Below are 26,500 nucleotides of genomic sequence, written 5' to 3' on the forward strand. Positions count from 1 at the left end.
ACAGAAAAGGTAGATTTTTTTTTCTGGCGTTGTTTACTCCGTAAAGTCACCTGTAACCCCAATTAGTGCACCATGTCCCCTTGCATGAATCGCAGCTGTGGGCAAGGTGAATCGCACAGGTTACCATTCCCTATCGTAGTCCACGTGGATGGTAAAATATGAAAAAGTTGAAAAAATTTTTTAAAGTCATGTCCACCTTTTTACAGTGTCGACATTTTGTCCTTGTCGACCTATTGACTGTCGACTTCAGTAATGTCAACCTAGCATCCAGATACCAGCTGACGATATGTCAAAGTGGAGTGCCCAAGTACCATATTGAGGATATAATTCATGGTCACAAATATCCACAAATAACAATGACCTCATGACCATTTTGAATTACCCCCAAAGGAGGGATATGTTGATGGTCTGCAAATTCAATATAGAGTTGAATGAACCAACCCAATAGGGCATAAAGAAAAGTTTGGTCTAAAAACCGATCAGAGCAGAAGTGTGCAGAATCTAGGAGAACATTAATGATTAAATGGTTGCTGTTCCCTTTGCTCTAAGTCTATGGCAGGGGTGGGGAACCTCCTGCCCGCGGGCCGTATAAGGCCTGCAAAGCCGTTTGCTCCGGCCCACCCGCTTCTCTGTGAGACACGCCGCCGCTCAGTCCGGCGGCAGCGTGTCTCAGCTGTCAGGACAGGGACTCAGGAGGAGAGCGCGGCGGATGGCGGCGTGTAGGACTAGAAACCAGCCGCCGGTTCGTGAACCAATCAGAGCTCGCGGACCGGCAGCCAATCAGGAGCCGCGGCTGCCGGTCCGCGAGCTCTGATTGGCTCTCGAACCGGCGGCTGGTTTCAAGTCCTACACGCCCCCGCCCAACATAGCCGCGCTCTCCTCCGTGTCCCACTGAAAGAAGCAGCGGTAAGCAGCACGGGGGGGGGGGGGATCTGTATACCTGGCACTGTGAGGGGCAATTGTATACCTGGCACTGTGGAGGGCATCTGTATACCTGGCACTGTGGGGGGCATCTGTATACCTGGCACTGTGGGGGGCATCTGTATACCTGGCACTGTGGGGGGCATCTGTATACCTGGCACTGTGGGGGGCATCTGTATACCTGGCACTGTGGGGGGCATCTGTATACCTGGCACTGTGGGAGGCATCTGTATACCTGGCGCTGTGAGGGGCATTTGTATACCTGGTGCTGTGGGGGCATCTGTATACCTGGCACTGTGAGGGGCATTTGTATACCTGGCACTGTGGGGGCATTTGTATCACTGGCACTGTGGGGGCATCTGTATACCTGGCACTGTGGGGGCATCTGTATACCTGGCGCTGTGAGGGGCATTTGTATACCTGGCACTGTGAGGGGCATTTGTATACCTGGCACTGTGGGGGCATATGTATACCTGGCACTGTGGAGGCATTTGTATAGCTGGCACTGTGGGGGGCATCTGTATACCTGGCACTGTGGGGGCATCTGTATACCTGGCACTGTGGGGGCATTTGTATACCTGGCACTGTGGGGGGCATCTGTATACCTGGAACTGTGGGGGGCATCTGTATACCTGGCACTGTGAGGGGCATCTGTATACCTGGCACTGTGGGGGCATTTGTATACCTGGCACTGTGGGGGGCATTTGTATACCTGGCACTGTGGGGGGCATTTGTATACCTGGCACTGTGAGGGGCATCTGTCTACCTGGCACTGTGGGGGCATCTGTATACCTGGCACTGTGAGGGGCATTTGTATACCTGGCACTGTGGGGGCATTTGTATCACTGGCACTGTGGGGGCACCTGTATACCTACCACTGTGGGGGCATCTGTATACCTGGCGCTGTGAGGGGCATTTGTATACCTGGCACTGTGGGGGCATTTGTATACCTGGCACTGTGGGGGCATTTGTATACCTGGCACTGTGGGGGCAATTGTGGATCTGGCACTGCACTATTGGGGGCATATGTGTATCACACACAGTGCCTCTAAGGGGCAGACCTACTGGGGGGCAGGGTAATTTTTTACGTTGAGAATTTTTGTATGGCCCCCGAAGGATTTTATAAATATCCAAATGGCCCTCGGTAGAAAAAAGGTTCCCCACCCCTGGTCTATGGAAACTCATGAGAGGAAGAAACAGCTTGGGTAAAACTCCAAAAAGGCTATCTGGCAACCACAAGTGTTGAAATTAATATCCATGGGTCAGCCACAAAATCGCTAAGAGAAGGATGCATATGGAACAGGATAGGAAAACGTAAAACCCAGTCAGCTTGGAAAAAGAATGATAAAATTCTCCAAAATACTGCAATGCATATTCACTCATTTTAGAAACCATATTATAAATCCCACTAGCCGAACTATGGTGTAAGATGAGACTCCTTTCTAAAAGAAAGAGAAAAATGCATGTGTAAGCTGTGGTGTTTAAAGTCCTGAATGTTCGGGGCTGAAAGTTACAACTTAGTTAGGCTAAATCAGTCACAGGGATGTGCTTTGAGATTATGGATAAGGAGACTTTCTTTCTTGGTTTTACATGTCTATGCTGTAGAGTTTCAAGGAGGCTACTACCCCCTCAAGCCTCTTCAAAAAGTCAAATGCTGACTGAATTAAGCCCAAACAGATGCCCATCTGAGGTACGCCGGTCTGGTTTTTTTTTTCTTTTTTTCAAAAACCGTTTTATTATAGTTTATTCAATAAAGGTTAATGAACAGACAGTACAGTAATTCTGACAGCCAATAAAGGTCAAACAGATATGATTGAATACTCAATGGTAAAGAACATAAACAAACCTAGGACAATAATTTGCAACAATAACTGTCACCAATAAGAAAGAAACAAAATTCAACAAGAACGGGCAAAAGGGAGGAATGGGATGGGGGGGGGGGGGGCACTTCCATAGTAAGAGCGTACACTATTGGACGTCATGATGATAGTAACAGCATGTTCACAAACATAACATATTGAAGGCATTACTTGAACAATAACACGGTCGAGAAAAAGCTGGTCATAGAGCTACCAAGTTAGAGAAAAGAGGGAGGAGAAAGGAACATAAATGAAAGCAAAACATTGGACACAATGTAGTAAGGTATTACAGATCTTCAAGACAGGCGCACAGGTGGGAAAGTCAAAGTAGGGCGGAAGAGAAAAAGGAAGAGAGAGATATGACAGGGGTGAGAATGATGAAGGACCATGCTCCGAGAAGGTTATCTGACCATTCTCCAGGAGGTGTTTTCGAAGGTCTGAACAAACTTAGAGTGAGTCGCAGGGTCTAGTGTGGATATATAAGGGTCCCATTTCTTGAAATAGCTCGAGAGGCCAGGGTGTCCAGGAAGTGACATGGTCCTGCGGTCTAGGTAGAGATTTTGTAACATAACTTTTGAGACTTCCGATAGTGACGGGGCAGACCTAACAGTCCAGTGTTTCAAAATCGCCTTTTTTGCGACCGTAAAGAGCATAGTAAGCATGGGAATCAGTGATTTAAGACCCTTAATATCAATCCACACTGAAAAGTTTATACAAAGGCACACTAGGGGGTCAGGTCTCAAGGAGAGCGAGAAATGACTGTTGATAAACCCAAATAGTTTGTTCCAAAAGTGCCTGATCTTGGTACAATTCCAGAGACAGTGATAAAAGTCAGCTCTCGCTCCACTACATTTTGGACATCTGTCAGAAATAGACGGGTCAATGTACGTTTGGATACTGGGAGGCAGGTAGGCTCTGTGAAGGGACTTGAGGTGGACCTCCTGTAGATACGCCGAACCTAAGGTAGTCAAGGTAGAGTGAAAATGTTGGAGGAGAGAGTCATATGGGGGTATATCAGGAATATCTGCTTTCCAAGAAGCAATCAGTTTTTGTAGGTGAGGCGTGGCGGGTATATTGACTATGAGTGTGTAAATCTGTTTTAAGTTTGTAGGGGTGAGATTCCCAATATTTGAGAGCCTTTGCCAAAGGAGAAGTGGGGATAGGAACATAGGACTCGAGTTTCAAAGAAGACACATAGTGTCTAGTTTGGAGAAACATGAAAAAATGTGAGGAGGGGAGGGAGTACCTGTCTCTCAGAGTGATAAACGGAGTGATAAGGCCCCCAGGGTCAAATACCTGAGTGGCAGAGCATAGCCCCCTCTCCCACCATTGGAGGAAGAGAGCATTGTGAAGGGATGGAGTGAAAGAGGGGTTCCCCCACAAAGTTACATATGGGGAAGATGTGTGGTCGCAGTGTAGTTTTTTATGCAACTTCACCCAGCTAAGGTAGGTATCTCTGAAGAGAGGGTGCGCCAGAATGAGGGGGGGGATAGAGGATTGTTTGGAATGTAGCAGTGTGCAAGGGGAGTAGGGGTGGAAAATGGAAGAATCCAGGGCCAGGTCGGTGTATGTGCTTTTACCGAACAGCCAGTCTGCAGCGTATCGGAGAAACACCACTAATGAGTAAGAAAGAAGATCGGGAAAGCCAGCTCCGCCAACTGATCGATCCATCACAAGCTTAGGGAAAGCAATTTTTGGTTTCTTCCCCTGCCATAAAAAAAAAATGAGTCATCGCCTTTCGCAATCTATGCCCGTCCGAATCACGCAGGCATATCGGGAGGGATTGGATAATGTAGAATATTTTCGGGAAGATTACAGACTTAAGGACAACAACTCTGCCCAGTATTGATAGGGGTAAATTGGTACATCCCTCCAATCTGGTAATCGTGTCTTTAATCACTGGAGAGAAATTAAGATCATAGATCTTAGATAAATCGCAGGGAATGTTGACACCTAAATATTTAAAATGTGACTGGGTAATCTTGAAAGGAGAAGCAAGTGTGAGAGAGGAAAGAACAGGGGGGAATGTTGATTGGTAGCATTTCAGATTTAGTGACATTGATCCTGTAGCCCGCCGTCACCCCAGAATCCGAGACCAGATGCATAATCTCAGGTATAGAGGAGAGCTGATTAGAAACAAACAGCTACATGTCATCCGCGAAGAGAGCAACCTTAAGCTCAATGTCACCAATATGAATGCCATTATAACGCCTGTCTGAGGGCCAGGGCTAGAGGCTCAAGGGCTATGGCAAAGAGGGGAGGAGAGAGAGGGCAGCCCTGCCTTGTGCCCCTCCCTATGGGGAAGGCATCAGAGAGAAAGCCATTGCAGGAAACATAGGAATCAGGAGACGAGTAAAGGGCCTGAATGGCATGAATGAAGGAGTCTGGGAAAAGAAAACGACGCAGGGTGGCATAAAGGTGTGGCCACTCGACGAGGTCAAAGGCCTTTTCTGCATCTAGTGAGATTATAGCATTCCCAGTAGGGGAAGTAGGGGTTTTGCAAGCGTAAAAAGCCGCTATCACCTTCCTCACATTGACCACTGAGTGTCTGCCTGTTATGAATCCAGTTTGATCCGAGTGGACAATGTGGGGAAGTAGGATCTTAAGACGCTCCACTAGAATATTGGCCAGTAGTTTGTAGTTGAGATTTAGCAGTGATATCGGGCCATAAGAGCTCGGGAGGGATAGATCCCTGCCTGGTTTGGGGAGGACTTTAATAACGGCTGAGTTAAAATGCGGAGGAGGGGAATTTGATGACAGCATTGAGTTAAATACATCAACAAGGATAGGTCCGATGCGGGGAAGCAGCAATTTGTAGAAGTTGCCACTATAACCATCAGGGCCTGGTGCCTTGTTGGATTTCAAGTGTCTAATCGCTTTTTGAACCTCTAATAAGGTGATAGGGGTTTGGAGTGACAAGATCATATTGGTCTCGAGAGTGGGGAAGGGGAGGTCGTTCCAAAAGGGAGGGAAAGTATGAGGATCAGGGGTAGGAGAAGGAGTAGAGTGAGGAGAGGAAGGGGAAGACAGGTGAGTGGGAGTCCGGACAGAAGAGGAAATGGAGGCGTCAGGAGAGGCTGGAGAGTAAAGCAGCTTGTAGAAATTTTGCATGATGTGTGCAATCTGCTTATTGGTGGTAGTCAATGGACCATGAGGAGTGCGGAGGGGATGAACAGTAGCCGGGGAGTAAGTACCTCGCAGTAGATTAAAGAGCAGGCGCCCCGTTTTATTTCCAAATCTGTGAAACTTGCGATGATCGAAAAGAGCTATTTGTCACCCATTTCAGTCAAATATTCCTCAAATTGGGTTTTTGACAGAAGGTAGGCTTGTTTTGTGGAAGTAGACAGAGCTAGTTTGTAAGTTTGGAAAGCCTCGGATAAAGCATCCTGTAGTGAGAGGTATTAGGCCGAATACTGCTTGTTAGAGGCTACGGTGAACGAGATGATCACCCCCCGGAGCACAGCCTTTGCCGACATACAGAATAGAGAAGGGTCAGCCTGAATGTGCTCAGAGTTGGTCGCGCTAAAATCATCCCACGCAGCCTCCAACATGGATTTAAACGTGGAGGAGCGTCAGAGTCTGGAGGGAAATTTCCATAGTTTTGAGGAGCCCTGCTCGTCAGGGAAGTGAATAGTGGTGGAGACCAGCGCATGGTCAGAGAGAGAAATGGGGGCTATAGTACAATCGGTGATGAGGGGGAACAGAGCATGAGAGGCAAAGAGATAGGGATTATTCCTGTCTCTCAGCGGCTCATGGCACCCTCTCCCGCATAGACTATCGGTGGGGTGTATAGCTCACCACAAATCCACAACCTGCGGTGTTTTAGAGAAGAATGGTATGCCTACCTTAGGAAGTGTGGGTGGGGTTCCGCGTGCCATTGATTTATCTAGCAATGCGGAGGAGATCAAATTAAAGTCTCCGCCAATAATTAAATTATCACCCATCAAGGGCGTCAGGAGAGTCAACAGTCGCTGAAAGAAGGACCTAGAATAGGGAGTGGGGGCGTATATATTAGCTAACGTGAGTTGTTTACCCAGTATAGTGGCGGATGTTATAACATATCTCCCATTGGGATCGGAAGTAGTGTGTGTAACTTCGAAGGAGAGGGAGCATTGTATTAAGATAGCTACCCCACAGCCTCTGGAATTGTAAGAAGATGAAGCCAAAACAGACCACCCAAACATACCCAGCTTAGCAGTTTCCGGAGCAGTCAGGTGCGTCTCTTGAAGAAATGCCACATCTACACCGCTTTTCTGTAAATACAATAAGAGTTTTCTCCTCTTAGCCGGAGAGTTGATGCCTCCCGCATTCCAAGTGGCGCAGCATAGATCAGACATTATTCAAGGAACGAGTGGAAAGTGCAAGTAGGCCGCTATAACATAGAGCCAGCACGTTGTACCAACATCAGTTACATCAGGAGAGCATGGGACAGTGCGCAGAGGGGTAGGGGGAGAGGAGGTAAGAATACCAGGAAAGGGAAAGGAAGGGGGTATAGAGACCAATGGGAGAGTTAGCGGGCACCCACGGCTGAGTGCTGCTGGACTTCCTAGACCTATAAGAAACATCAAGAAAATACAAGTAATAAACATCTGGGGGGAGAGCAATAGCACTGTTCCCATTTCCCGGGCACTTATCTAGAGAAACTGAGGCCCGGAGATCTCCACATTGTTAACATGAAGTAAACATAAAAAAAAGAAAAATATGAATACGAACTTGGCTATAGGACATCTCAAAACAGTATAAATGCGGCAATGACCTTCCCAGGATAGAGACTTCGCCTTGCGGGAAGCTGACCAAATTTCCATTTTATGTAAATAGTTCAGGAAGCGGAACAGGGTAACACGTGGTCTCGGCCTGTTAGGGGACGGTGTTGGGCCCACCCTATGGACCCTCTCGATAACCATGTCTTGGCAAACTGCCTCTATGCCTAAGAGCGAGGGAAGAGTGTTGCAGACAAATTGGGACAGGACTGGCCCCCTGATATATTCAGGCAGACCAACCAGTCTAATGTTAATATGACGCGAACGATTCTCCAAATAATCGATCTTGTTCCAAAGCTGGTAGTTTTCATTGGTAAGGCGTTTAACTGAATGCTGCAGGTCATCAACATCATGGGAGACTACAGCAATATGCTGCTCATTATCAGAGACCCTGTGATTTAGCTGTTGCAACTGGCCAGTGATATCAGCCACTGCTTTAGATAATAATGGGGACATAGTGGCTGTAATGGAGTCTACCACATCTTTGTATGTAACTGGGGCATCGGAGCCTAGACTCGCATGACCTCCTGCAGAATACCCCTCTGCTGCGGGCTTCTTGAGTAGGGGGAAAGCGCTCTCTGCAGCGGTGTCCAGCGTCATGGTCTCCACAGCGCGCCTTTTATCCTGGCGTGGAGGCTGCAGTGGCTGCTGGAGAGACAGTGCGGGCGGCGTTTACGGGGCCGGGGAGCGATCCATCAGAGGAACAGTTGGAGCCAGAGGCAATGCAGAGGGCACCGGAGCCGGTGGGAGGCGTATGAGCCTTGTAATCGGTGAGTGCAGGGGAACGGGAGATGGAGCTCAGACACGGAGCTCCTCACTCCATGAAACCAGAACAGGAAGTCTGCCGGTCTGGTCTTGCATCCCACAAAAAATGTGGACCACGATAAAGCGAGGAATAAGGCCCTCCACTGGACTGTCATCTGGGACTTTGTAGCAAGTAATTTAGTGTTCATCTGGTGACTGTATAACTGTAGACCATGCAGATTAACCATGATTTCCTGAGGGAAAACCATGCCCATTGCCTATAAAAATAATACTTAAAAAAAAAAAAGCATAAGATTTACCCCCATACGAGCTTCTACAGAAAAGTGAGGCACCTATAGCAAGCTATTTCAAACAAAACCAGAAAATGGTTTAACTTACGTTACAAATCCTAGAACAAGGATCTCCAACTAAAGACCCCAAACAATGGCAACAATGAATAAAAAAATAAGAATTTACTTACCGATAATTCTATTTCTCGTAGTCCGTAGTGGATGCTGGGGACTCTGTCAGGACCATGGGGAATAGCGGCTCCGCAGGAGACAGGGCACAAAAATAAAGCTTTAGGATTAGGTGGTGTGTACTGGCTCCTCCCCCTATGACCCTCCTCCAAGCCTCAGTTAGGATACTGTGCCCGGACGAGCGTACACAATAAGGAAGGATATTGAACCCCGGGTAAGACTCATACCAGCCACACCAATCACACCGTATAACTTGTGATCTGAACCCAGTTAACAGTATGACAAACGTAGGAGCCTCTGAACAGACGGCTCACAACAAATAACAACCCGATTTTTTTGTAACAATAACTATGTACAAGTATTGCAGACAATCCGCACTTGGGATGGGCGCCCAGCATCCACTACGGACTACGAGAAATAGAATTATCGGTAAGTAAATTCTTATTTTCTCCAAACGTCCTAAGTGGATGCTGGGGACTCCGTCAGGACCATGGGGATTATACCAAAGCTCCCAAACGGGCGGGAGAGTGCGGATGACTCTGCAGCACCGAATGAGAGAACTCAAGGTCCTCCTCAGCCAGGGTATCAAATTTGTAGAATTTTGCAAACGTATTTGCCCCTGACCAAGTAGCAGCTCGGCAGAGTTGTAATGCCGAGACTCCCCGGGCAGCCGCCCAGGATGAGCCCACTTTCCTTGTGGAATGGGCCTTGACAGATTTAGGTTGTGGCAAGCCTGCCACAGAATGTGCAAGTTGAATTGTACTACAAATCCAACGAGCAATCGTCTGCTTAGAAGCAGGAGCACCCATCTTGTTGGGTGCATACAATATAAGCAGTGAGTCAGACTTTCTGACTCCCGCCGTTCTTGAAATATATATTTTCAATGCCCGGACCACGTCCAACAACTTGGAATCCTCCAACTCGTTAGTAGCCGCAGGCACCACAATAGGCTGGTTCAGGTGAAACGCTGACACCACCTTAGGCAGAAAATGAGGACGCGTCCGCAGTTCTGCCCTGTCCGTATGGAAAATCAGATATGGGCTCTTATATGATAAAGCCGCCAATTCTGATACTCTCCTGGCTGAAGCCAGGGCCAGTAGCATGGTTACTTTCCATGTAAGATACTTCAGCTCCACCGATTTGAGCGGCTCAAACCAATGGGATTTGAGAAAATCCAAGACTACATTAAGATCCCACGGTGCCACTGGGGGCACAACCGGGGGCTGTATATGTAGTACTCCTTTTACAAAAGTCTGGACTTCAGGAACTGAAGCCAATTCTTTCTGGAAGAAAATCGACAGGGCCGAAATTTGAACCTTAATGGACCCCAATTTGAGGCCCATAGACAATCCTGTTTGCAGGAAATGTAGGAATCGACCCAGTTGAAATTCCTCCGTGGGGGCCTTCCTGGCCTCACACCACGCAACATATTTTCTCCAAATGCGGTGATAATGTTGTGCAGTCACCTCCTTCCTGGCTTTTACCAGTGTAGGAATGACCTCTTCCGGAATGCCTTTTTCCTTTAGAATTCGGCGTTCAACCGCCATGCCGTCAAACGCGGCAAGTCTTGGAATAGACACGGTCCCTGCTGAAGCAGGTCCCGTCTTAGAGGTAGAGGCCACGGATCCTCCGTGAGCATCTCTTGAAGTTCCGGGTACCAAGTTCTTCTTGGCCAACCCGGAGCCACTAGTATCGTTCTTACTCCCTTTTGCCGTATAATTCTCAGTACTTTTGGTATGAGAGGCAGAGGAGGGAACACATACACTGACTGGAACACCCACGGTGTTACCAGAGCGTCCACAGCTATTGCCTGAGGATCTCTTGACCTGGCGCAATACCTGTCCAGTTTTTTGTTGAGGCGGGACGCCATCATATCCACCATTGGTTTTTCCCAACGGTTCACAATCATGTGGAAGACTTCTGGATGAAGTCCCCACTCTCCCGGGTGTAGATCGTGTCTGCTGAGGAAGTCTGCTTCCCAGTTGTCCACTCCCGGAATGAATACTGCTGACAGTGCTATCACATGATCTTCCGCCCAGCGAAGAATCCTTGCAGCTTCTGCCATTGCTGTCCTGCTTCTTGTGCCACCCTGTCTGTTTACGTGGGCGACTGCCGTGATGTTGTCCGACTGGATCAACACCGGCTGACCCTGAAGCAGGGGTTTTGCCAGACTTAGAGCATTGTAAATCGCTCTTAGCTCCAGTATATTTATGTGAAGAGACATCTCCAGGCTTGACCATACACCCTGGAAGTTTCTTCCTTGTGTGACCGCTCCCCAGCCTCTCAGACTGGCATCCGTGGTCACCAGGACCCAGTCCTGTATGCCGAATCTGCGGCCCTCTAACAGATGAGCACTCTGCAACCACCACAGAAGAGACACCCTTGTCCGTGGCGATAAGGTTATCCGCTGATGCATCTGCAGATGCGATCCGGACCATTTGTCCAGCAGATCCCACAGAAAAGTTCGTGCGTGGAATCTGCCGAATGGAATCGCTTCGTAAGAAGCCACCATCTTTCCCAGGACTCTTGTGCATTGATGCACAGACACTGTCCCTGGTTTTAGGAGGTTCCTGACAAGTTCGGATAACTCCCTGGCTTTCTCCTCCGGAAGAAACACCTTTTTCTGAACCGTGTCCAGAATCATTCCCAGGAACAGCAGACGTGTCGTCGGGGTCTACTGAGATTTTGGAAAATTCAGAATCCACCCGTGTTGTTGCAGCACTAGTTGGGTTAGTGCTACTCCGTCTTCCAGCTGTTCTCTGGACCTTGCCCTTATCAGGAGATCGTCCAAGTAAGGGATAATTAATACGCCTCTTCTTCGTAGAAGGATCATCATTTCGGCCATTACCTTGGTAAAGACCCGAGGTGCCGTGGACAATCCAAACGGCAGCGTCTGAAACTGATAATGACAGTTTTGCACCACGAACCTGAGGTACCCTTGATGTGAAGGGCAAATTGGGACATGCAGGTAAGCATCCTTTATGTCCAGGGACACCATAAAGTCCCCTTCTTCCAGATTCGCTATCACTGCTCTGAGTGACTCCATCTTGAACTTGAATTTTTGTATGTACAGGTTCAAAGATTTCAGATTTAGAATAGGTCTTACCGAGCCGTCCGGCTTCGGTACCACAAATAGCGTGGAGTAATACCCCTTTCCCTGTTGTAGGAGGGGTACCTTGACTATCACCTGCTGAGAAAACAGCTTGTGAATGGCTTCCAATACCGTCGCCCTGTCTGAGGGAGACGTTGGCAAAGCAGACTTTAGGAACCGGCGAGGGGGAGACTTCTCGAATTCCAACCTGTAACCCTGAGATACTACCTGCAGAATCCAGGGGTCCACCTGTGAGCAAGCCCACTGTGCGCTGAAATTCTTGAGTCGACCCCCCACCGCTCCTGAGTCCGCTTGTAAGGCCCCAGCGTCATGCTGAGGGCTTTGCAGAACCCTGGGAGGGCTTCTGTTCCTGGGCAGGGGCTGCTTGCTGCCCTCTCTTACCCCTTCCTCTGCCCCGAGGCAGATATGACTGTCCTTTTGTCCGCTTGTTCTTATAGGACCGAAAGGACTGCGGCTGAAAAGACGGTGTCTTTTTCTGTTGGGAGGGGGTCTGAGGTAAAAAAGTGGATTTTCCGGCAGTTGCCGTGGCCACCAGATCCGATAGACCGACGCCAAATAATTCCTCCCCTTTATACGGCAATACTTCCATATGTCGTTTGGAATCCGCATCACCTGACCACTGTCGCGTCCATAAACTCCTTCTGGCAGATATGGACATCGCATTTACTCTCGATGCCAGAGTGCAAATATCTCTCTGCGCATCTCGCATATAAAGGAAAGCATCCTTTAATTGTTCTATAGTCAATAAAATACTGTCCCTATCCAGGGTATCAATATTTTCAGTCAGGGAATCCAACCAGACGACCCCAGCACTGCACATCCAGGCTGAGGCGATGGCTGGTCGCAGTATAACACCAGTATGTGTGTATATACTTTTTAGGGTAGTTTCCAGTCTCCTATCCGCTGGATCCTTGAGGGCGGCCGTATCAGGAGACGGTAACGCCACTTGTTTTGATAAGCGTGTGAGCGCCTTATCCACCCTAGGGGGTGTTTCCCAGCGCGCCCTAACCTCTGGCGGGAAAGGGTATAATGCTAATAACTTTTTTGAAATTAGCATTTTTCTATCTGGGTTAACCCACGCTTCATCACATACATCATTTAATTCCTCTGATTCAGGAAAAACTACAGGTAGTTTTTTCACACCCCACATAATACCCCTTTTTGTGGTACTTGCAGTATCAGAGATATGCAAAGCCTCCTTCATTGCCGTGATCATATAACGTGTGGCCCTACTTGAAAATACGTTTGTTTCATCACCGTCGACACTAGATTCAGTGTCTGTGTCTGGGTCGACCGACTGAGGTAAAGGGCGTTTTACAGCCCCTGACGGTGTCTGAGACGCCTGGGCAGGTACTAACTGGTTTGCCGGCCGTCTCATGTCGTCAACTGATTTTTGTAATGTGCTGACATTATCACGTAATTCCATAAACAAAGCCATCCATTCCGGTGTCGACTCCCTGGGGGGTGACATCACCATTATCGGCAATTGCTCTGCCTCCACGCCAACATCGTCCTCATACATGTCGACACACACGTACCGACACACAGCAGACACACAGGGAATGCTCTTATCGAAGACAGGACCCCACTAGCCCTTTGGGGAGACAGAGGGAGAGTTTGCCAGCACACACCCAAGCGCTATAATATATATGGGAACAACCTTTATAAGTGTTGTTCCTTATAGCAGCTTAAATATATCCAATATATCGCCAAAAAATGCCCCCCCTCTCTGTTTTACCCTGTTTCTGTAGTGCAGTGCAGGGGAGAGTCCTGGGAGCCTTCCTCACAGCGGAGCTGAGCAGGAAAATGGCGCTGTGTGCTGAGGAGAATAAGCCCCGCCCCCTATTTCGGCGGGCTTTCCTCCCGTAGATTTAGATGACTGGCATGGGTTAAATACATACATATAGCCTTAATGGCTATATGTGATGTATTCTTTTGCCATAAGGTATTAAAATATTGCTGCCCAGGGCGCCCCCAGCAGCGCCCTGCACCCTCCGTGACCGCTTGGTGTGAAGTGTGTGACAACAATGGCGCACAGCTGCAGTGCTGAGCGCTACCTTCATGAAGACTGAAGAGCCTTCTGCCGCCTGTTTCCGGACCTTCAATCTTCAGCATCTGTAAGGGGGGTCGGCGGCGCGGCTCCGGGACGAACCCCAGGGTGAGACCTGTGTTCCGACTCCCTCTGGAGCTAATGGTGTCCAGTAGCCTAAGAATCCAATCCATCCTGCACGCAGGTGAGTTGAAATTCTCTCCCCTAAGTCCCTCGATGCAGTGAGCCTGTTGCCAGCAGGACTCACTGAAAATAAAAAACCTAAAAAACTTTTCTAAGCAGCTCTTTAAGAGAGCCACCTAGATTGCACCCTGCTCGGACGGGCACAAAAACCTAACTGAGGCTTGGAGGAGGGTCATAGGGGGAGGAGCCAGTACACACCACCTAATCCTAAAGCTTTATTTTTGTGCCCCGTCTCCTGCGGAGCCGCTATTCCCCATGGTCCTGACGGAGTCCCCAGCATCCACTTAGGACGTTAGAGAAAATAAGAGAACAGCAACAAAACTGCATAGCGTCGACTTCAAAAGAACCCCTTTAAAAAAAAAAAAACTTTTTCTTCAGCCACTGACACAGAAACAAGACTAATGGGGTCCAAACATTAGGGGAGAATCACCTGGGTCAGGGGATCAGAGAAATTAAACATGTTAGAATTCCTCGATTTGCCAATTCCAACCAAAAAATTATCAGGAACAGGAAATCAGTATTTTTAACATGCTGGTTTTTTGTCTCTTACTCTTGTAATACTTGTGAAAAACAATGTGCCTGCCAATCATCCCACCTAACCAGAACACTGCAATGCTATGCTCCAGATGAGTCCAATAATGAACTCATAAAAAATAAGACTTTACTTACCGATAATTCTATTTCTCGGAGTCCGTAGTGGATGCTGGGGTTCCTGAAAGGACCATGGGGAATAGCGGCTCCGCAGGAGACAGGGCACAAAAAGTAAAGCTTTACGATCAGGTGGTGTGTACTGGCTCCTCCCCCTATGACCCTCCTCCAAGCCTCAGTTAGGTACTGTGCCCGGACGAGCGTACACAATAAGGAAGGATTTATGAATCCCGGGTAAGACTCATACCAGCCACACCAATCACACCGTACAACCTGTGATCTAAACCCAGTTAACAGTATGATAACAGCGGAGCCTCTGAAAAGATGGCTCACAACAATAATAACCCGATTTTTGTAACTATGTACAAGTAATGCAGATAATCCGCACTTGGGATGGGCGCCCAGCATCCACTACGGACTACGAGAAATAGAATTATCGGTAAGTAAATTCTTATTTTCTCTATCGTCCTAGTGGATGCTGGGGTTCCTGAAAGGACCATGGGGATTATACCAAAGCTCCCAAACGGGCGGGAGAGTGCGGATGACTCTGCAGCACCGAATGAGAGAACTCCAGGTCCTCCTTAGCCAGGGTATCAAATTTGTAGAATTTTACAAACGTGTTCTCCCCCGACCACGTAGCCGCTCGGCAGAGTTGTAATGCCGAGACCCCTCGGGCAGCCGCCCAAGAAGAACCCACCTTCCTTGTGGAGTGGGCTTTTACCGATTTTGGCTGTGGCAGGCCTGCCACAGAATGTGCAAGCTGAATCGTACTACAAATCCAGCGAGCAATAGTCTGCTTAGACGCAGGAGCGCCCAACTTGTTGGGAGCATATAGTATAAACAGCGAGTCAGATTTCCTGACTCCAGCTGTCCTTGAAATGTATATTTTTAAAGCTCTGACAACGTCCAACAACTTGGAGTCCTCCAAGTCGCTTGTAGCCGCAGGCACTACAATAGGTTGGTTCAGATGAAATGCTGACACCACCTTAGGGAGAAAATGCGGACGAGTCCGCAGTTCTGCCCTGTCCGAATGGAAAATCAGATATGGGCTTTTGTAAGATAAAGCTGCCAGTTCTGACACTCTCCTGGCCGAAGCCAGGGCTAGTAGCATGGTCACTTTCCATGTGAGATATTTCAAATCCACAGTTTTTAGTGGTTCAAACCAATGAGATTTGAGAAAGTCCAAAACAACATTGAGATCCCACGGTGCCACTGGAGGCACCACAGGGGGCTGTATATGCAGCACTCCCTTAACAAAAGTCTGGACTTCAGGAACTGAAGCCAATTCTTTTTGGAAGAAAATCGACAGGGCCGAAATTTGAACCTTAATAGATCCCAATTTGAGACCCATAGACAATCCTGATTGCAGGAAATGTAGGAATCGACCCAGTTGAAATTCCTCCGTCGGAGCACTCCGATCCTCGCACCACGCAACATATTTTCGCCAAATGCGGTGATAATGTTGCGCGGTTACTTCCTTCCTTGCTTTAATCAAAGTAGGAATGACTTCTTCCGGCATGCCTTTTTCCTTTAGGATCCGGCGTTCAACCGCCATGCCGTCAAACGCAGCCGCGGTAAGTCTTGAAACAGACAGGGACCCTGCTGAAGCAAGTCCCTTCTCAGAGGTAGAGGCCACGGATCTTCCGTGATCATCTCTTGAAGTTCCGGGTACCAAGTCCTTCTTGGCCAATCCGGAACCACTATTATCGTTCTTACGCCTCTTTGCCGTATAATTCTCAATACTTTTGGTATGAGAGGCAGAGGAGGAAACACATACACCGACTGGTACACCCAAGGCGTTACCAGCGCGTCCACAGCTATTGCCTGCGGATCTCTTGACCTGGCGCAATACCTGTCCAGTTTTTTGTTGAGGCGAGACGCCATCATGTCCACCATTGGTCTTTCCCAACGGGTTACCAGCATGTGGAAAACTTCTGGATGAAGTCCCCACTCTCCCGGGTGAAGGTCGTGTCTGCTGAGGAAGTCTGCTTCCCAGTTGTCCACTCCCGGGATGAACACTGCTGACAGTGCTATCACATGATTCTCTGCCCAGCAAAGAATCCTTGCAGCTTCTGCCATTGCACTCCTGCTTCTTGTGCCGCCCTGTCTGTTCACATGGGCGACTGCCGTGATGTTGTCCGACTGGATCAACATCGGTTTTCCTTGAAGCAGAGGTTCTGCCTGGCTTAGAGCATTGTAGATTGCTCTTAGTTCCAGAATGTTTATGTGAAGAGACGTTTCCAGGCTCGACCACACGCCCTGGAAGTTTCTTCCTTGTGTGACTGCTCCCCAGCCTCTCAGGCTGGCGTCCGTGGTCACCAGGATCCAATCCTGTATGCCGAATCTGCGGCCCTCCAATAGATGAGCACTCTGCAACCACCACAGAAGAGATACCCTTGTCCTTGGAGACAGGGTTATCCGCTGGTGCATCTGAAGATGCGACCCTGACCATTTGTCCAACAGATCCCTCTGGAAAATTCTTGCGTGGAATCTGCCGAATGGAATTGCTTCGTAAGAAGCCACCATTTTTCCCAGGACTCTTGTGCATTGATGTACAGACACCTTTCCTGGTTTTAGGAGGTTCCTGACAAGCTCGGATAACTCCTTGGCTTTTTCCTCCGGGAGAAAAACCTTTTTCTGAACCGTGTCCAGAATCATCCCTAGGAACAGCAGACGTGTTGTCGGAATTAACTGGGATTTTGGAATATTCAGAATCCACCCGTGCTGTTTTAGCACTTCTTGAGACAGTGCTAATCCCATCTCTAGCTGTTCTCTGGACCTTGCCCTTATTAGGAGATCGTCCAAGTATGGGATAATTAATACGCCTTTTCTTCGAAGAAGAATCATCATCTCGGCCATTACTTTGGTAAAGACCCGAGGTGCCGTGGACAATCCGAACGGCAGCGTCTGAAACCGATAGTGACAGTTCTGTACGACGAACCTGAGGTACCCCTGGTGTGAGGGGTAAATTGGAACGTGGAGATACGCATCCTTGATGTCCAAGGATACCATAAAGTCCCCTTCTTCCAGGTTCGCTATCACTGCTCTGAGTGACTCCATCTTGAACTTGAACTTCTTTATGTACAGGTTCAAGGATTTCAGATTTAGAATAGGTCTTACCGAGCCATCCGGCTTCGGTACCACAAATAGAGTGGAATAATACCCCTTTCCTTGTTGTAAAAGGGGTACCTTGACTATCACCTGCTGAGAGTACAGCTTGTGAATGGCTTCCAAGACCGTCACCCTGTCGGAGGGGGACGTTGGTAAAGCAGACTTCAGGAAACGGCGAGGTGGATCCGTCTCTAGTTCTTTGCTCTCTTGTTTTTAAAGGAACGAAAGGGCTGCGGTTGAAAAGTCGGTGTCTTTTTCTGTTGGGGAGTGACTTGAGGTAAAAAATAAGATTTTACTTACCGATAAATCTATTTCTCGGAGTCCGTAGTGGATGCTGGGGTTCCTGAAAGGACCATGGGGAATAGCGGCTCCGCAGGAGACAGGGCACAAAAAGTAAAGCTTTTCCAGATCAGGTGGTGTGCACTGGCTCCTCCCCCTATGACCCTCCTCCAGACTCCAGTTAGGTACTGTGCCCGGACGAGCGTACACAATAAGGGAGGATTTTGAATCCCGGGTAAGACTCATACCAGCCACACCAATCACACCGTACAACTTGTGATCTAAACCCAGTTAACAGTATGATAACAGCGGAGCCTCTGAAAGATGGCTTCCTTCAACAATAACCCGAATTAGTTAACAATAACTATGTACAATTATTGCAGATAATCCGCACTTGGGATGGGCGCCCAGCATCCACTACGGACTCCGAGAAATAGATTTATCGGTAAGTAAAATCTTATTTTCTCTATCGTCCTAGTGGATGCTGGGGTTCCTGAAAGGACCATGGGGATTATACCAAAGCTCCCAAACGGGCGGGAGAGTGCGGATGACTCTGCAGCACCGAATGAGAGAACTCCAGGTCCTCCTTAGCCAGAGTATCAAATTTGTAAAATTTTACAAACGTGTTCTCCCCTGACCACGTAGCTGCTCGGCAAAGTTGTAATGCCGAGACCCCTCGGGCAGCCGCCCAAGATGAGCCCACCTTCCTTGTGGAGTGGGCCTTTACAGATTTAGGCTGTGGCAGGCCTGCCACAGAATGTGCAAGTTGGATTGTGCTACAGATCCAACGAGCAATCGTCTGCTTAGACGCAGGAGCACCCATCTTGTTGGGTGCATACAATATAAACAACGAGTCAGATTTTCTGACTCCAGCTGTCCTTGCAATATATATTTTTAATGCTCTGACAACGTCCAGTAACTTGGAGTCCTCCAAGTCACTTGTAGCCGCAGGCACTACAATAGGCTGGTTCAGATGAAATGCTGACACCACCTTAGGGAGAAAATGCGGACGAGTCCGCAGTTCTGCCCTGTCCGAATGGAAAATCAGATATGGGCTTTTGTAAGATAAAGCTGCCAGTTCTGACACTCTCCTGGCCGAAGCCAGGGCTAGAAGCATGGTCACTTTCCATGTGAGATATTTCAAATCCACCTTCTTTAGTGGTTCAAACCAATGAGATTTTAGAAAGTCCAAAACCACATTGAGATCCCACGGTGCCACTGGAGGCACCACAGGAGGCTGTATATGTAGCACTCCCTTAACAAAGGTCTGGACTTCAGGGACTGAAGCCAATTCTTTTTGAAAGAAAATCGACAGGGCTGAAATTTGAACCTTAATAGATCCCAATTTGAGACCCATAGACAATCCTGATTGCAGGAAATGTAGGAATCGACCCAGTTGAAATTCCTCCGTCGGAGCACTCCGATCTTCGCACCACGCAACATATTTTCGCCAAATTCGGTGATAATGTTGCACGGTTACTTCCTTCCTTGCTTTAATCAAAGTAGGAATGACTTCTTCCGGCATGCCTTTTTCCTTTAGGATCCGGCGTTCAACCGCCATGCCGTCAAACGCAGCCGCGGTAAGTCTTGAAACAGACAGGAACCCTGCTGAAGCAAGTCCCTCCTTAGAGGTAGAGGCCACGGATCTTCCGTGATCATCTCTTGAAGTTCCGGGTACCAAGTCCTTCTTGGCCAATCCGGAACCACTAGTATCGTCCTTACGCCTCTTTGCCGTATAATTCTCAATACTTTTGGTATGAGAGGCAGAGGAGGAAACACATACACCGACTGGTACACCCAAGGCGTTACCAGCGCGTCCACAGCTATTGCCTGCGGATCTCTTGACCTGGCGCAATACCTGTCCAGTTTTTTGTTGAGGCGAGACGCCATCATGTCCACCATTGGTCTTTCCCAACGGGTTACCAGCAAGTGGAAGACTTCTGGATGAAGTCCCCACTCTCCCGGGTGAAGATCGTGTCTGCTGAGGAAGTCTGCTTCCCAGTTGTCCACTCCCGGGATGAACACTGCTGACAGTGCTATCACATGATTCTCTGCCCAGCGAAGAATCCTTGCAGCTTCTGCCATTGCACTCCTGCTTCTTGTGCCGCCCTGTCTGTTCACATGGGCGACTGCCGTGATGTTGTCCGACTGGATCAACACCGGTTTTCCCTGAAGCAGAGGTTCTGCCTGGCTTAGAGCATTGTATATTGCTCTTAGTTCCAGAATGTTTATGTGAAGAGACGTTTCCAGGCTCGTCCATACTCCCTGGAAGTTTCTTCCTTGTGTGACTGCTCCCCAGCCTCTCAGGCTGGCGTCCGTGGTCACCAGGATCCAATCCTGTATGCCGAATCTGCGGCCCTCCAATAGATGAGCACTCTGCAACCACCACAGAAGAGACACCCTTGTCCTTGGAGACAGGGTTATCCGCAGGTGCATCTGAAGATGCGACCCTGACCATTTGTCCAACAGATCCCTTTGGAAAATTCTTGCGTGGAATCTGCCGAATGGAATTGCTTCGTAAGAAGCCACCATTTTTCCCAGGACTCTTGTGCATTGATGTACAGACACCTTTCCTGGTTTTAGGAGGTTCCTGACAAGCTCGGATAACTCCTTGGCTTTTTCCTCCGGGAGAAAAACCTTTTTCTGAACCGTGTCCAGAATCATCCCTAGGAACAGCAGACGAGTTGTCGGCATTAACTGGGATTTTGGAATATTCAGAATCCACCCGTGCTGTTTTAGCACTTCTTGAGACAGTGCTAATCCCATCTCTAGCTGTTCTCTGGACCTTGCCCTTATTAGGAGATCGTCCAAGTATGGGATAATTAATATGCCTTTTCTTCGAAGAAGAATCATCATCTCGGCCATTACCTTTGTAAAGACCCGAGGTGCCGTGGACAATCCGAACGGCAGCGTCTGAAACTGATAGTGACAGTTTTGTACAACGAACCTGAGGTACCCCTGGTGTGAGGGGTAAATTGGAACGTGGAGATACGCATCCTTGATGTCCAAGGATACCATAAAGTCCCCCTCTTCCAGGTTCGCTATCACTGCTCTGAGTGACTCCATCTTGAACTTGAACTTCTTTATGTACAGGTTCAAGGACTTCAGATTTAGAATAGGCCTTACCGAGCCATCCGGCTTCGGTACCACAAAAAGAGTGGAATAATACCCCTTCCCTTGTTGTAGAAGAGGTACCTTGACTATCACCTGCTGAGAGTACAGCTTGTGAATGGCTTCCAAAACCGTCTCCCTTTCGGAGGGGGACGTTGGTAAAGCAGACTTCAGGAAACGGCGAGGTGGATCTGTCTCTAATTCCAACCTGTACCCCTGAGATATTATCTGCAGGATCCAGGGATCTACCTGCGAGTGAGCCCACTGCGCGCTGTAATTTTTGAGACGACCACCCACCGTCCCCGAGTCCGCTTGAGAAGCCCCAGCGTCATGCTGAGGCTTTTGTAGAAGCCGGGGAAGGCTTCTGTTCCTGGGAATGAGCTGCCTGTTGCTGTCTCTTCCCTCGACCTCTGCCTCGTGGCAGATATGAATAGCCCTTTGCTCTCTTATTTTTAAAGGAACGAAAGGGCTGCGGTTGAAAAGTCGGTGCCTTTTTCTGTTGGGGAGTGACTTGAGGTAGAAAGGTGGATTTCCCGGCTGTAGCCGTGGCCACCAAATCTGATAGACCGACTCCAAATAACTCCTCCCCTTTATACGGCAAAACTTCCATATGTCGTTTTGAATCCGCATCGCCTGTCCACTGTCGCGTCCATAAAGCTCTTCTGGCCGAAATGGACATAGCACTTACCCGTGATGCCAGTGTGCAGATATCCCTCTGTGCATCACGCATATAAAGAAATGCATCCTTTATTTGTTCTAACGACAGTAAAATATTGTCCCTGTCCAGGGTATCAATATTTTCAATCAGGGACTCTGACCAAACTACCCCAGCACTGCACATCCAGGCAGTCGCTATAGCTGGTCGTAGTATAACACCTGCATGTGTGTATATACTTTTTTGGATATTTTCCATCCTCCTATCTGATGGATCTTTAAGTGCGGCCGTCTCAGGAGAGGGTAACGCCACTTGTTTAGATAAGCGTGTTAGCGCCTTGTCCACCCTAGGAGGTGTTTCCCAGCGCTCCCTAACCTCTGGCGGGAAAGGGTATAATGCCAATAATTTCTTTGAAATTATCAGCTTTTTATCAGGGGCAACCCACGCTTCATTACACACGTCATTTAATTCTTCTGATTCAGGAAAAACTATAGGTAGTTTTTTCACACCCCACATAATACCCTGTTTAGTGGTACCTGTAGTATCAGCTAAATGTAACGCCTCCTTCATTGCCAAAATCATATAACGTGTGGCCCTACTGGAAAATACGGTTGATTCGTCACCGTCACCACTGGAGTCAGTGCCTGTGTCTGGGTCTGTGTCGACCGACTGAGGCAAAGGGCGTTTCACAGCCCCTGACGGTGTTTGAGTCGCCTGGACAGGCACTAATTGATTGTCCGGCCGTCTCATGTCGTCAAACGACTGCTTTAGCGTGTTGACACTATCCCGTAGTTCCATAAATAAAGGCATCCATTCTGGTGTCGACTCCCTAGGGGGTGACATCCTCATATTTGGCAATTGCTCCGCCTCCACACCAATATCGTCCTCATACATGTCGACACACACGTACCGACACACAGCAGACACACAGGGAATGCTCCTAACGAAGACAGGACCCACTAGCCCTTTGGGGAGACAGAGGGAGAGTTTGCCAGCACACACCAAAAGCGCTATATATATCAGGGATAGCCTTATAATAAGTGCTCCCTTATAGCTGCTTTATATATATCAAAATATCGCCATAAATTTGCCCCCCCTCTCTGTTTTACCCTGTTTCTGTAGTGCAGTGCAGGGGAGAGACCTGGGAGCCGTCCTGACCAGCGGAGCTGTGAGAGGAAATGGCGCCGTGTGCTGAGGAGATAGGCCCCGCCCCTTTTCCGGCGGGCTCGTCTCCCGCTATTTAGTGAATCCAGGCAGGGGTTAAATATCTCCATATAGCCTCTGGGGGCTATATGTGAGGTATTTTTAGCCTTTATATAGGTTACATTTGCCTCCCAGGGCGCCCCCCCCCCAGCGCCCTGCACCCTCAGTGACTGCGTGTGAAGTGTGCTGAGAGGAAAATGGCGCACAGCTGCAGTGCTGTGCGCTACCTTTAGAAGACTGCAGGAGTCTTCAGCCGCCGATTCTGGACCTCTTCTGACTTCAGCATCTGCAAGGGGGCCGGCGGCGCGGCTCCGGTGACCATCCAGGCTGTACCTGTGATCGTCCCTCTAGAGCTGATGTCCAGTAGCCAAGAAGCCAATCCATCCTGCACGCAGGTGAGTTCACTTCTTCTCCCCTCAGTCCCTCGTTGCAGTGATCCTGTTGCCAGCAGGACTCACTGTAAAATAAAAAACCTAAGCTAAACTTTTTCTAAGCAGCTCTTTAGGAGAGCCACCTAGATTGCACCCTTCTCGGCCGGGCACAAAAATCTAACTGGAGTCTGGAGGAGGGTCATAGGGGGAGGAGCCAGTGCACACCACCTGATCTGGAAAAGCTTTACTTTTTGTGCCCTGTCTCCTGCGGAGCCGCTATTCCCCATGGTCCTTTCAGGAACCCCAGCATCCACTAGGACGATAGAGAAAGGTGGATTTCCCGGCTGTAGCCGTGGCCACCAAATCCGATAGACCGACACCAAATAACTCCTCCCCTTTATACGGCAAAACTTCCATATGCCGTTTTGAGTCCGCATCGCCTGACCACTGTCGCGTCCATAAACTTCTTCTGGCCGAAATGGACATAGCACTTACCCGTGATGCCAGTGTGCAGATATCCCTCTGTGCATCACGCATATAAAGAAATGCATCCTTTATTTGCTCTAAAGACAGTAAAACATTGTCCCTATCCAGGGTATCAATATTTTCAATCAGGGACTCTGACCAAGCTACCCCAGCACTGCACATCCAGGCTGTCGCTATAGCTGGTCGTAGTATAACACCTGTATGTGTGTATATACTTTTTTGGATATTTTCCATCCTCCTATCTGCTGGATCTTTAAGTGCGGCCGTCTCAGGAGAGGGTAACGCCACTTGTTTTGATAAGCGTGTGAGCGCCTTGTCCACCCTAGGAGGTGTTTCCCAGCGCGCCCTAACCTCTGGCGGGAAAGGGTATAAAGCCAATAACTTCTTTGAAATTAGCATTTTTTTATCGGGGGCAACCCACGCTTCATCACACACCTCATTTAATTCATCTGATTCAGGAAAAACTATAGGTAGTTTTTTCACACCCCACATGATACCCTGTTTTGTGGTACCTGTAGTATCAGCAATATGTAACGCCTCCTTCATTGCCAAAATCATATAACGTGTGGCCCTACTAGAAAATACGGTTGATTCGTCACCGTCGCCACTGGAATCAGTGCCTGTGTCTGGGTCTGTGTCGACCGACTGAGGCAAAGGGCGTTTTACAGCCCCTGACGGTGTTTGAGGCGCCTGAACAGGCACTAATTGATTGTTCGGCCGTCTCATGTCGTCAAACGACTGCTTTAGCGTGTTGACACTATCCCGTAATTCCATAAATAAAGGCATCCATTCTGGTGTCGACCCCCTAGGAGGTGACATCCCCATATTTGGCAATTGCTCCGCCTCCACACCAATATCGTCCTCATACATGTCGACACACACGTACCGACACACAGCAGACACACAGGGAATGCTCTTAACGAAGACAGGACCCCACTAGCCCTTTGGGGAGACAGAGGGAGAGTTTGCCAGCACACACCAAAAGCGCTATATATGACAGGGATAGCCTTATAATAAGTGCTCCCTGTATAGCTGCTTTAATATAGTTTTGCCACAATTTTGCCCCCCCTCTCTTGTTTTACCCTGTTTCTGTAGTGCAGTGCAGGGGAGAGCCTGGGAGCCTTCCTGACCAGCGGAGCTGTGTGAGGAAAATGGCGCTGTGTGCTGAGGAGATAGGCCCCGCCCCTTTTTCGGCGGGCTCGTCTCCCGCTCTTTTGTGGATTCTGGCAGGGGTTAAATATCTCCATATAGCCCCCGGAGGCTATATGTGAGGTATTTTTAGCCAAAAAAGGTTTTCATTTGCCTCCCAGGGCGCCCCCCTCCCAGCGCCCTGCACCCTCAGTGACTGCCGTGTGAAGTGTGCTGAGAGGAAAATGGCGCACAGCTGCAGTGCTGTGCGCTACCTTAAGAAGACTGAGGAGTCTTCTGCCGCCGATTCTGGACCTCTTCTCGTTTCAGCATCTGCAAGGGGGCCGGCGGCGAGGCTCCGGTGACCATCCAGGCTGTACCTGTGATCGTCCCTCTGGAGCTAATGTCCAGTAGCCAAGAAGCCAATCCATCCTGCACGCAGGTGAGTTCACTTCTTCTCCCCTAAGTCCCTCGTTGCAGTGATCCTGTTGCCAGCAGGACTCACTGTAAAATAAAAAAACCTAAGCTAAACTTTTCTAAGCAGCTCTTTAGGAGAGCCACCTAGATTGCACCCTTCTCGGCCGGGCACAAAAATCTAACTGAGGCTTGGAGGAGGGTCATAGGGGGAGGAGCCAGTACACACCACCTGATCGTAAAGCTTTACTTTTTGTGCCCTGTCTCCTGCGGAGCCGCTATTCCCCATGGTCCTTTCAGGAACCCCAGCATCCACTAGGACGATAGAGAAAATATAAAAATACAATCCTAAGCAAGGCCAGAATACACTATGCTCTTTTCATAGGCAGAGCATTAGTTATAAAGATAACTCAGTTCTTTAACTAGTGCTTAGGGGTTAAACGCAACACAGCTAGAAAAAAAACGCCTAATACACTACATGAATGCTTAAAGAAAGAAAAGAAAAGAAGCTACAGAAAATTATCAACGGAATACTGAGTGCTTATAACCTTGAGACGTTCTCCACTGGTCTTTGCTGATGTACATCTCTCACTTCCTGCCAGGTCAACAAGATTGATCCGGCTAGTAATCCTGTGGTCATGCTCTTCCCCATCCACAATCTCCGTCTGTTAACAAAGTACAATATTCAATTTTCCCCCATTTCTTCAATATAATAAGAATACTGGTTGTGTTTTAAAATTAATAATTCATATAACAAAATAATTACATAGTAACATAGGTAATTAGGTTGAAAAGAGGCAAAATGCCCATCGGGTTCAACCTGTACTCTGTATTAAGCTGTACATATTATAAAGCACCAGCTGAAGTAATGGTTTCGTACCAATTGACAGCTATATTTCGTACCACTCCCAGACACTTATTGTCAATATATTAAATTCTATAGCCTTGGATACTTTTTTCAGCTAGAAAACTGTCCAATTCGTTTT

The 26,500-nt window shown here is 48.5% G+C and overlaps 1 protein-coding gene across 1 annotated transcript in view; it reads right to left on the bottom strand.

Moving 5' to 3' along the window:
• Positions 1-26,500, bottom strand: part of KIF14 (kinesin family member 14) — a 292,379-nt gene that overhangs the window by 171,074 nt on the left and 94,805 nt on the right. The window contains exon 9 of the mRNA XM_063940137.1: positions 26,063-26,179. Within this exon, the coding sequence (XP_063796207.1) occupies positions 26,063-26,179 (117 nt within the window). The remainder of the gene's footprint in view (positions 1-26,062; positions 26,180-26,500) is intronic.

This window comes from Pseudophryne corroboree, chromosome 9 (assembly GCF_028390025.1).
Source record: "Pseudophryne corroboree isolate aPseCor3 chromosome 9, aPseCor3.hap2, whole genome shotgun sequence".
NCBI lineage: Eukaryota > Metazoa > Chordata > Amphibia > Anura > Myobatrachidae > Pseudophryne > Pseudophryne corroboree.